The 12,364-nt window shown below is 33.0% G+C and overlaps 1 protein-coding gene across 1 annotated transcript; it reads left to right on the forward strand.

Annotated features, from left to right (window-relative positions):
- Nucleotides 1-1,840: 1,840 nt before the first annotated feature.
- Nucleotides 1,841-10,041, forward strand: LOC134246756 (tetratricopeptide repeat protein 38-like). The gene is made up of 15 exons (XM_062729119.1): nt 1,841-1,932; nt 4,336-4,413; nt 4,648-4,729; nt 5,198-5,369; nt 5,717-5,890; nt 6,166-6,241; nt 6,382-6,501; nt 6,747-6,806; nt 6,894-6,932; nt 7,228-7,309; nt 7,483-7,648; nt 7,817-7,897; nt 8,084-8,162; nt 9,285-9,358; nt 9,458-10,041. Exons 1-15 carry the CDS (start codon nt 1,906-1,908, stop codon nt 9,549-9,551), a joined length of 1,404 nt encoding a protein of 467 aa, XP_062585103.1. The 5' UTR covers nt 1,841-1,905; the 3' UTR covers nt 9,552-10,041.
- The last annotated feature ends 2,323 nt before the right edge of the window (nt 10,042-12,364 follow it).

Consider the following 12,364-nt stretch of genomic DNA (forward strand, 5'->3'; position numbering starts at 1 on the left):
AATGGCAATTTAATTCTTAATGCAGCGAAAAATAATTCACTTTTAAGCACTGGCACTTTGTTTCCATGGTAACACTGCAAAGTAGCAATTATTCCCAATTTTTCTTATGGTTTTCAATTGGTGTTGCAAGGTCCTAAGGATGCATATTTTCCAGTCCTGAATTTTCATGTTTTTCCTCAAGACAGTAGCATTTACCCAATCTTAGTTACTAGTTTTGCATGGTTACACTGTGTTACCATAACAACCATAAAAGTTATTTATAGAATAATATTGCTTATACTTATATACTTAAGGTCAAACATTTTCATTGTTTTTCTTAAGTCGTTGATTGAGTATGAGCATGTAACACCTACCATTAGTGAATACGGAGTGTTTTTCAGCATATTTCAGCATTTTAAATGTATTCCAAATGTACCCTTGGTTACCACTTACTTAGAGATATATTCTAAACAGTTTCTTTACAGGATAAGTGACATCAAGGTGTCATGTTTTTGTGCGAATGGTTTGTTTGCTTTTTCTAGTTTTTATTAAGCCACAGTCAAGATTTAAAGTGGCTGAAAATCTCGATTTTTCAAACTTTTCCGGCTGTTGCCATAGCAACCGAGACACATAGCAACGAAATTTTGTTAGATATTTGTTTCTGGTGTCAAGTACTAAGCATGGGTGCAGTTTCATCAAAATCGGTGACCATACGTGGCAACGAAGTTTAAGTGGTTACAGAGAATGGCTATTAAATTTGGCTAAATGGATGATTCTGTTTAAAATTGTTAGAGTAAAAGTATTTCACTACATTCCTTTTAAAATGAATAAAACCATTTTATTATAATTTTAATTAGAAAGTTATACGCAGAATAAAATGTTGGCCTTAGTCGTAAGTTCTTTTGTAAAACGGGCCTCTGGGTATTAAATAAAGTAACTTAGTATATAGTTATAATAAGCAAGAATGCCTCAACAAAATTTGTGAATTTCATGGCCACAGGGTCAGCCAACTTGTGCCAATATTCACCAATATAAGTTCAATAACCCTATTTAACCACTGTGTCATGTGACGACTATTGATATGGACATTTTAAAAGTTTGTTGTAATCATGGCCCAGCAAGAGGGGCTGTGTGAGACTTATATAATATATACATGTATATTAAAACAAGATGTGTTTGTGAAACACTATGCGCCTGGCAGTAACAATGTTCGGAAAAGCTATTTTTCGCATATAGGTCATAGTCAAGGAAACAAGGTCATTGACCGTGGTGTCATTTGAAAGAGCTTAATTGGTGGAGTAAGCATACCAATTATGAAGTCTCTATCTCTAACAGTTCAAAAGTTATGGCGAAAGTTCAAAAAACTATTTTTAGTATATAGGTCACAGTCAAGGTCACAAGGTCATGAAGCTTGGTGTGAATTGAAAAAGATTAATTAGTGGAGTATGCATGCCAATTGTGAAGTCTCTCTCTCATGGTTCAAAAGTTATGGCGAAAGTTCGAAAAAGATATTTTTAGTATATAATATAGGTCACAATCAAGGTCACAAGGTCATCGACATTGGTGTCATTTGAAAGAGCTTAATTGGTTGAGTAAGCATACCAATTATGAAGTCTCTATCTCTAACAGTTTAAAAGTTATGGCGAAGGTTAAAGTTGACAACAGACGGACAGACAAACAGACAGGACAAAAACAATATACGCCTCGGATCTATCGATCGAGGCGCATAAAAATATTACACCTGAGGTTTAAAATTGGGTCACAACAGCCGCTGACAGGGATAAAAGTTTTACATAGAAAGCTTTAACCTGAAGAACACCAGGGTTATATTGACTCAGGTGAGCATTGTGGTCCGCGGGCCTTTTGTTTTGCTCTGCTGTCTTTACTGAGAAGTTGAAGAAAGTAGCACACATTTTTCCTGAAGACATGCGGACGCATTGGAGAGATTGTCAGGTTTGTCATAAGTTAGTTTTCTTAGTTACGCACAAATTGTATGAAATGGAAGGGAAAATGGTCGTCCCGCACGGACCCAATAATAATTAATATATATGCTAGGAGCAAAGGTTACGTGCCTTTAATTTATCGCATGTGAAGTCATAGTACATGTAGTGGTTGATGATTTAGCATTACGTTTGATGATTTAATGAAGAAAATTTTAATAATTCTACGTACAAAACATTGAACAAACTTTTAACTTTTAAATAAAAGACATAAAACAAGGTTGTGGCAAGCGTGGCCCACATTTATCGGCTCGGGTCAGTACACATGCAGTTAAAAAGTACGAAAACGTTGTTGGACCTTTAAAACACGTTCGTGGCTATTTGTTATAATGATAACGTGAACTTGGGAATATATTCCTGGTCGGCCGTAAAGAAATGTCAGTTTTAAAAGTTTTTGTCAAAGGTCAATATGCCCAAAAATTTATTTTTACAATACCTTCAAAACTAAGTGGGTTATAAAGTTAAAACTGTTACAGTTTGTAAATATATTGTTGATTAAAAGATAGAAAGTATCACTTGATAACAAATCGAGAGAAGTTCTTTAAAAAATGCATAACATGTATTTTTACAAAATACACCTAAGTGCATCCTTTTAGTGAAAAACATCATTGCAGAAACAAACTATCAATATGTTTATCAATATACTGGGAAAGTCACGGTTGGACTTCGATAGCCTCTGGAAAGTTGTTTTCCCTAATTTTTTTTTGGTCCAAATGTTAAAAGACTTGAAACCGAAAGTAAACATCGTAAATTGATTTTATGGAACCTGGCCTTGTCTACGTCCTACATATAATAACAGCCTTCCAGAGACAATACAAGTCCAAATTGCCCTTCATTGATGAACATATTATTTCTACAATGATGGTTTTTTCACTAAAAGTACATCATTAAACAAGTGCCTTTTTAAATATGCATTTTTTGTTTTAGATATTTCTTCTCAAAAAATATGTTTTTTTTAAATGTTTGTTAAAGTGATACTTTCTATCTGTTAATCTATGACAAACTATAAAAGTTTTAACTTTATACCTCACGCAGCTTTGAAGCTATTGTAAAAATAAATTTTTGAATATCTTGGCCTTTAGCAAAACCATAAGTTCTTAATTTTTATATGAATAGATATACCCTCGGAGTCTTTTCACCATGTTCTTTATATGATATAAACCTTAAAAGTATAATAAATGAAATTCGAAGTCACAATGTAAAACTTTCTTATACATGTGTAATTGACGTTTACTGATGCTTTAATTTGAAACAAAATTGTATGACACTGTCCTTTCTGACATATTTTATTTTATCAAATGAAATATTGCAAATTTTATTTGATAAAATAAAATGTTAAATAGGAGAGTACTCTATATATTACTTAAATCACAATTTCGGCAGTGCTGTATTTTTTTTAAAGTAGGGGACCAAATTCTGATGTTTCCGTATTTTTGTTTTTTCTTTGTTCTTGCATCAACCCTATTTATTAAAGGGTCCAATTGTTTCCGATATTCTATCAATTTATCGAAATTATTGAAAATTCTACCACGATTATCGCAAACATCAAAGAAATGCCGCGGACATTATAATTTTCCAATAAATCACGAACGTCATCAAAAAATTATTAGATCAGAAACTCGTGTCAAAGCTCTACAGTTAAAATAAGTATTTGTCTCTAAAATGAAATACTTCTTTAGACCACATAGATGTGTCGTCTTTTGCAGTCTGAACACTGTAAATTGCATCAAATTGCTGATGAATGTCGGTTTTTATAGCTAAGCGGGGCTATTCCACGGACCTCCCTACACATTTAAACACCAATAAAGCAGTTAAAAAGGAACATGGTTATGTTATTGTATACTCATAAAAATTAATCAATACATATAAGAAACAAATTAAAAATTTAAAAAGGCTATTTCTAATGCAACGAAAGTTCAAATTGTCTGAATTCCATACACATATACAAGCAAATTTTCCCTCTGGTGTTAAATGGAACAGCGTAATCGAGACATGGTAACCTATTTCGTTTCTGTATAGAGGAAACGATCAGGCGTATTTTAGCGATCTTCATGATCTTTGTAGAATAGAAATAATGTCCTTGTTGTCGTGAATGTTGCAGGATAACCTCCGAGGTCGAGAAATGTTGTTTGAAATATAAAAGCCTTGGCTAACGCCTCGGCTTTTATCTTTCAAACAACATTTCTCGACCTCGGAGGTTATCCTGCAACATTCACGAAAACGCGGACTTTATTTCTTAAACGAATGAAAAACTAAAACGTTATGCGGGTAAACTTATTCATGTTACTCGAACAAACATATTTCGCATTTTTTTTTTTCAAAAATTTGTTTAAAAAGTTTCTTTTTTCCCCAAAAGGCATGGAGTGATTTTGGTGTTGGTCTTTCCACCACTAGCAATGACGCCGCTAAATTGTTTGATGCCGTTTTGACTCAGGTGAGAAAAAACTTTTTTATTCATAAATGTACACTTAATTTTACCTTTAAAGTTTAATTAACTCTAACTACATTTTACTTATATGTATCGAACATCTCCAAAAATTAGTGTTGTATACTTGGCAAACATTAATTCGTTGAGAACAATTTAATACTTTTCGTGTCCCTTAGTTTATTTGTAATGTCTCCATAACATTTGTTCCAAACTAATTAAGTCTCGGCATTATTTGTCCAGTATGTCGGGTGGTACGACGACGATAGTCTAGGAGGACTGGAAAAATCTGTGGAAAATATGATCGCCGCTGACCCTAACTTCGGTAAGTTTTAATGGATCGCTGTTTAGTTTATTGGATACGACAGGACATCAAAGATAGTTGGAAACATGAGATAATTTACATAACAGGTGATAAAGTGATTCATTACACTTACCCGTTACATTTACATGTAAATTAAAATTGTGCATATACAAATTTTAAACACTGCTAAATAAATATAGATTCAAAATACACTTACACGAGACCCCCATGTCAAATCCAATAGTCCCCACCCATTGACGTCAGACTCAAAGACAGCCGCACGAGACTGACATGCGTATCACGCAATCGATCTTTCACTTGGCGAAATTAACATACTAGTTTTATTATCAAGAAATCAACACATTTAACTTTCAAAGAGTTATAAAAGAGTAAAAATATACACTGTAATTAAAACTGTCAGTTTTTCTTATCTTTACATACCAGAGAAAATCGACTCATTGTTGGTATTTAAATTTCATATTCTTTCAGTGATGGGACACGTGATCAAGAACGGTCTGGATGCACTTGGAACCGGGAGAGGTTATTATCTGGACAAGGAGTTCCAGACAGATATCCAGACCATGGTCAATCTAGAAAACAGTCCCAGTACACTACCCCGCGAAAAGCAACACATTAATGCTGTTAAACTGTGGGCTCAAGGGTATGTTGCTGATTAATAACACTTTTTTATTTCAAGTTTTATTTAGGGAACACAAAACGCATACGATCTCAGTGGGTTGTAAATACTTCAAACTTAACACAAGTACATCTGAAAAAAACCTCCTGCAACTGAAACTTAACGTTTTATCATAAAACCTATTAGTCAGCTCAAAGATTATGAAAAATTTTTCCTCGATGTCATATTAGGAGTTGTAACTCTTACTTGAAGCTGTTAAAAAGGATGCCTTCAGCAGAACATTAAGGGTGCATAATAGAAAGGTGCATGAAAATGGCTGTGTTGTAAATTGTAAAATTATACGTACACACATTTTGTAACTTACCTGACAGAGAGATGACGGATGCGTGTCTGATCTGGGAGTCTATCTTGGTGGACAATCCTTTGGACATGTTGGCTCTGAAGTTCGCCCACGATTCCTACTTTTACCAGGCTCACCACCCTCAGATGAGGGACAGTATTGCTAGAGTCATGCCGCACTGGAAAAGCTCCATGCCACTATATAGGTACTGTGAATTATTATCAGCCTTTTCTTTCTTTCTATTTTTCCATTTCTATAGATAAGTTTTACGTCCCTTCAAACATATTCCATGAGAATGCTAAATTGAATGATACTGAAGTAAATTTATGAATTATTTGTAGTGCAGATGCAATTTATGTTTTATTCAATCATCCTTGGACTAAGTTTCATCAATAATGTTCATCTTTTCACAAATAAAGTTTGTTTATTGCAGACTTAATATAAAATAGTTTTGTTTTGTCTATGTTTTTGATATTGTAGCTATCTGTATGGAATGCATGCGTTTGGGTTGGAGGAGTGCAATCATTATGAAGAAGCAGAACGTTTAGCGAAAAAGGTTAATACCTGAATATTGAAAGAAGTTTGGTACAGGTGGCAGTTGCCAGTTACAAAAATGCCTTGGAGTCAAATTATTTGTTTTGAATTTAAAACTGATGATGAACAGAGCCCTGATCACTTAATATTGCTATTTTTAAGGGTCTGGAACTAAACCGCAATGATTGCTGGTCTACACATTCGATGGCGCACGTGCTTGAGATGACTGGGAGGTCCACGGAGGGGATCAAGTTTATGTCAACCACAGAAAATGATTGGAACGTAAGACAAATGTTACATTAAATGTACAGTCAAATATTGCTGCTATTTCACAGAAAGAATGGAATGTTTTGTTTTTTTAGCAGAAACATTTTTAGGCATAATTGATGGAAGTATTGTTTTTATTTCAGTTACAAGTTTTAGAATTTCAGTGACAATGTAGCTTCATCATAATTTAAAAAGAGTTGAATGAGTTTTACGTGTACATTATAAGTTAGCAGGGTAAACATTTCTTTTTCTACTTTCAGGTTTGTGCTATGCTGGCCTGTCACAATTACTGGCATTACGGGGTATATAATATTGAGCAGGTATATCATCAGATTGGAGTGCTTCTTTTGTTAAATCAGTTCATTACATTTTATTTAAGTCTTAAATACAAATGTCTGTATTTACAGGGATTGTATGATGAGGCAATGGGACTCTTTGACACACAGGTATGTTATACCATCAGGCCTATATAGTATATATAGATATATTTAACTAGTAAAGTATTTTTTGGTAATTATATACTGCAGTACTTCTAAGCATCCCAATATTTAACCAAAATTAGATGTCTATCCCAAATTCTCCCCCTTCTCTCTACCATGTTAGTGCTTGCATTTTGTTTATGAGTTCCAAACCACAAAATGGATTTTACTATTAAAGATAGCTTCAATGCAAAAGTGCACAAAATAACTCGGAAGAATTTCTTGTTTATCTATTTTAAGTTAAAAGAAAATCTATTTTTAGGTTGGACCAAGAGCAGTCAAAAGTGGGGCGATGCTTGACATGGTTGATGCGTGTTCATTACTTTACAGACTGAGCCTTGAGGGTCAGATTTTAAACATTACCCTATTTAAATCTTTTTATAGCTATTAATATTTTCATTATATATTTTCAATATGAACTTGAATAAATCTTATTTGTAGCTATTTTAAAAAATATTTTCATGATATATTTTCAATGTATAAGCTTGACAATAAAGGTCTTTGTTATTTTGTTAAGGGGTAAAAGTGAAAGACAAATGGAAGGAATTCAATGAAATTTGCAAGGATCATGCCGATGATCATATTTTGACATTCAATGATGCCCACTTTTTAATGGCAAGTCTTGGAGCAAAGGATAAGATGACTACTGATAAATTGATAGGGTCACTAAGGGAATTCGCCAGGTAAATTGTATTAATTTTTGTGTCCCCAAATCTGTTTTTGATGAATTTGATTTTAATTAACAAAAATTTAATAAGTTTAAACCATTAAATTCAAAATATGATCTGGATTTCCACGATTCAGAAAATTTCTTTTTGATATTAATATACAACTATGACTTTATTTTTAAGTGGTACAGGTAAGGGAGACAACCAGAGAATCTCCAAAGAGGTTGGGGTCCCTTTGTGTGAAGCTTTGGTCTGCGCTAATATGTACCATTACACAACAATCTTGCATTTATATCAAAGTTTACATAAAATTATCTAGAGCGACTAAGCAAATGGTTTCCCATCTTTGACAATTAATCTGTTGTGTACAAAACTTTTAATTTTCTTGTAATGAAAACAATTACTTTCTTTATTAAACAAAATACTGGTGGATTTCGAATGAGTTAAAAGCGTGATTAAAGTGAAAGCCGTCTCTCTCGTAAATCCTATCAGATACAAAATAATAACCATTGGAGGAAGTCATGCGCAGGTAGATATACGATATCATACAAGTTAAAAACATTACCTCTAACTCTATGATTTAAACAGTTGCCCACATGGCGCCGTGGTTAGAGCATCTGCTCTAGAGTTGCAAAGTAAGGAGTTAAAATCTAGACTCTTTGACATTGACAGCTGCTTTTCAAATAAAATGGAACTCGGAATTTTACTAACCTGATCACTGGACATTTGCAAAATTTTTTTGTTTGAAAACATTCTGACTGTACACACAAATACTCTAGATATTAAACTGATATCGGTAAGATGCTTGAGTTTCTGATTGACAATACCTATGCAGTTTTTGTAGACCTAGTGTTCCGACAATCACGTTGTTAGCAAGACTATTTTTGTATTCATATCGAGCAGAATTTATATTCAAATTCTCAACATGAGGAAAAAACTGCTTGCTTTGGCCTTCAACTCGACATTCATATTTATCGACGATGTTTCATCGGTTTACCAAAGTTATTTTCATTCATATGTCATACCGATATATCTCAGTTAGGTTGAAATAAAATACATAAATCTTTATCTATCAGTTTTTTTGTGTTGTTTTATACTTTTGTGGGTCCTGAACAGCATAAAATATACCCACGTGACTGTTGTGTTTGTTATTCTATGTTTGTTTTTAAGGACCCTCTCTACACAAGTGCAATTTTTTGTTTTTGGACATTGAGAAAAATATATTGTATAAAGGAGTTGATATTAAGCTTATTTATTTAATTTTCACTGTATGTTGCGTGGCATTTACCACCGGGAAAAATGTTTGAAGACAACACAGTATCAGTGAATAGAAATCACTGTTAATTACTTCAATGTAAAGAGAATACATGTAAACAATTAATTTATTTTGGCCTTTTAAAATACTAATAGTTGAATTCATTACAGATTGAGTAATATATTGTAAATTTCTATTTTTTTAGAATTAATATCTAAGGGCAGATCACTAACTACAGAAAAATACGAAGACGTGTGCTGTATATTCAAGTGCTTATCATATTGAAGAAAGTCCAATTGAAGCGAACCTAAAATTGTTCATTTTAAAAATAATAATTAAGTGTTATTAAATTAGGCAAATACTTTTGTATTTATATGAATGTTTTATTTTAACAAGAGGGACGTCTTTAATCAGTTTCTGATCCATGCAGCCCTTCAGTCCCCACAAAAAGAACACAACAAATTGGCAAGGTTTGCTAAATCTATCATACATCTTACTATAAAGTTATTTGACTACGTTTAGAGGATTATATAGTGATTGTGGATAATTGAAGTATTTTCTTACTAAAGGTGTCTCCTTGCTGACAGAAAGGCTTTAAAGTCCAACGCCCCGTTAACGGACAGACTCGTATCACGAGCTATGGCGGTACACGCAGCTGATTAATCCATTGTCTTAGTTTGGGGACATTTACAGCTTACAACGGAGGGATTTTATTTTGCTCTTCCTATTATGCATTTCGAGGAGTTTATCATGTTTGCTATAGTAATTCTAACTGTTCGTTAACTTATGTATACCGGTTACATAGTACTATTTTTATTTACATGCAATTCAATTCATTTCTTTTTTGGAACTAAGGCGCATTTATTTATGTATTATAAATATTAATCTTTTACAAGCCGGTTTCTTACATGTTTTAAAGCAGTCTTTGATATATAGACAAAATTTTTTGTAGATACAAAGTATATAGAATAAGCAAACAAAGTAAGGTATTTTAAAACATCTGACTGATTCGATATCATATATATAATTATAGGACTTTGTTTTTTTTTCAATCTGCAATTATAGTATTTTAATGTTGGCACATACAGAGGAAAAACACCAATTCAATTTTTGTTCCTGAGTTTGATGTTATACACGCTTTAGATATTTTTTTTTTAAATGAAAATTTCTATTTTCTGAAAAGGCGGTAAATAAAAAAATGTTAGGACTGCATTAACGTTAAAATCGGAGAAACAAGCGTATGAGGAGTATATTCAAATTAGGACAATAATTTAATCCTATAGCTTTAAAGCCACAAGCTGAGTGAGAAAACGGAGTAAAGACTTCATTTAAACTTCAAGGCAAAAAGCTTTTTGGACTAAATTAGTAAGATCATCACGAGCGTTTTTTAAAGTGCCAATTGATTGTTTAAAGTGTACCAAGATATTTGTACTTATCAGTTATATTTATATAAGTATTTTTTGAAATAAAATATTAAATAAGTCTTTATTTTCCTTCTAGAGAAATAGCTATAACCTTTGTTTTTGTAAAGTTACTATATAGTAATTCTTTATGAAATAATGACTTTAATTTAGATTAAACTTATGGGTGACGAAAGTTTCTGTTTCGACAGACTTGTATATTGTTCAAGTCTATGATGAGTGTAAAATTGACCTTTATCGTTTTTTGCGAACCGGCATAGATTTATACATGTTGAATGTAACTTTTAAAGCTTAATAGTCAAAATCTTTATGTCGTTATAAATTTGTATAAGTCGAGTGGACCAAAAGTGAAATATTTTTCAATATTGCTTTATGAAGGTATTGTTATCTGCAAATTTTGAGATGAATCTAATAATTAATAAACGCTTTCCAGTGGATTGAAAATTTGACTTACATGTAGGTAAGACTTAAGTCAGTTTCATGATCCTGGAGCCAGGTCTTACAACAGTCTTGGAATTGCGATAGACATTAAGGTATCCAACCCAAAATGCCTCAAATTCAATGAATCTGAATGTATAACATATATATATATTGGCAGAATATTCAGTATATGCAAATAGAATCTTTCTGTTGTAGTATCAGTATGTAAGAGCTAAATGTGTTCTATTTTTTTACCTTGATATGTACATGAGGAGTTATCCCACTTTGCTTTCAATCAATAAAAATCAATTTTTAAAAAAATCTATTCGGCAAAAAATTAATTTCTAATCGTTTTTCTATACTTTATATTTACATACATCTTTCCATTTTTGATATTCTTACTAGCTACCTACCTACCTAGTCCTTGTTATGCCCGTCGGCACATAGGGCAAGGACTAGATTTCTCCACTTCACTCTATCTTGAGCATTAATTTCTCTTCAGTTCTCCCCAAGTTAGTTTCTGGCCCCTTATTTCCTTTTCAACAGTCCTTCGCTAGGTGTTCTTTGGCCGACCAAGTTTCCTCTTCCCTTCTGGTGTCCATCTAAGTGCTACTTTAGTGATGTTGTCGGCTGGCTTCCTCAACACATGCCCTATCCCTCTCCATCTCCGTTTAGTCAACAAAGTGCGCATGTTGTCTGTGTTGGCCTTCTCATGGAGTTCCACATTTGTAATTTTGTTTGGCCAGAAAATCCTCATGATCTTTCTGATGCATCCATTGTGGAAACTAGAGAGTTTGCATATGTCTCCTTCTGTTAGTCTCCAGCATTCTGACCCATAGAGTAGGACAGACAGTACGCAGCTGTTATATATTCTTATTTTTGTCCTTCTGCTTATGTCATTTGTTTTCCAGATGTTCTTGAGGCTGATGAAGGCACCTCTAGCTTTACTTAGTCTGGCCTTTATATCTTTGTCCGCACCTCCATCTAATGTTACTGCTATGCTGCCAAGATAGGTAAATGTTGTTGTGTTGCTTTGTGTTTGATATTCTTACGAGGTAAATTTTTATTTTCAAAAATTTTCTTTTTCCCATAGACCTCAATGCATTCTTCATTAATTAATTACTGCTCATGTAATAATATTTTTAAAAAATTTTCCTGATAAATCATTTATACTCTGAATTGGAAAAGTATACATGTCCTACGGATACGGATCATTGTAGATAGAATGTTCTATCGTTAAAATGATATTGTCCTACGGACCCGGTTTAACGATAGAATTCCCAGTTCCCTGTATTCGTAATGTAGCAAAAGAAATTAACACAGGTGATATCTTATACTCAGTGGATTTACTATGAACAATCCAGAGAGTTCCGAAAGTAAACATGGAGGTAATTTGAATCGAGAGAAAAACGTTGAGAAAATGAATTGGATTTTCGTATTTATATGGATTATTTTTGGGATGAAAGGCATAAGCAATCTCAAGAAGGTTTGTTTTGATTATTTTGGTAGTTATTCCCAGTGCAAATCATTTTATATTCTTCAAAATCGTTTCGGTGCGATTCTGCAATTTTTTGCTACATTACGAGTATATGGGTGGTATTCTAACTGTGGTGAGGGCCTGTACCGAGACACAGT

This window comes from Saccostrea cucullata, unplaced genomic scaffold, assembly GCF_032062105.1.
Source record: "Saccostrea cucullata isolate Sc308-1 unplaced genomic scaffold, CSIRO_AGI_Scuc_v1 ctg9349, whole genome shotgun sequence".
NCBI classification, from domain to species: Eukaryota; Metazoa; Mollusca; class Bivalvia; order Ostreida; family Ostreidae; genus Saccostrea; species Saccostrea cuccullata.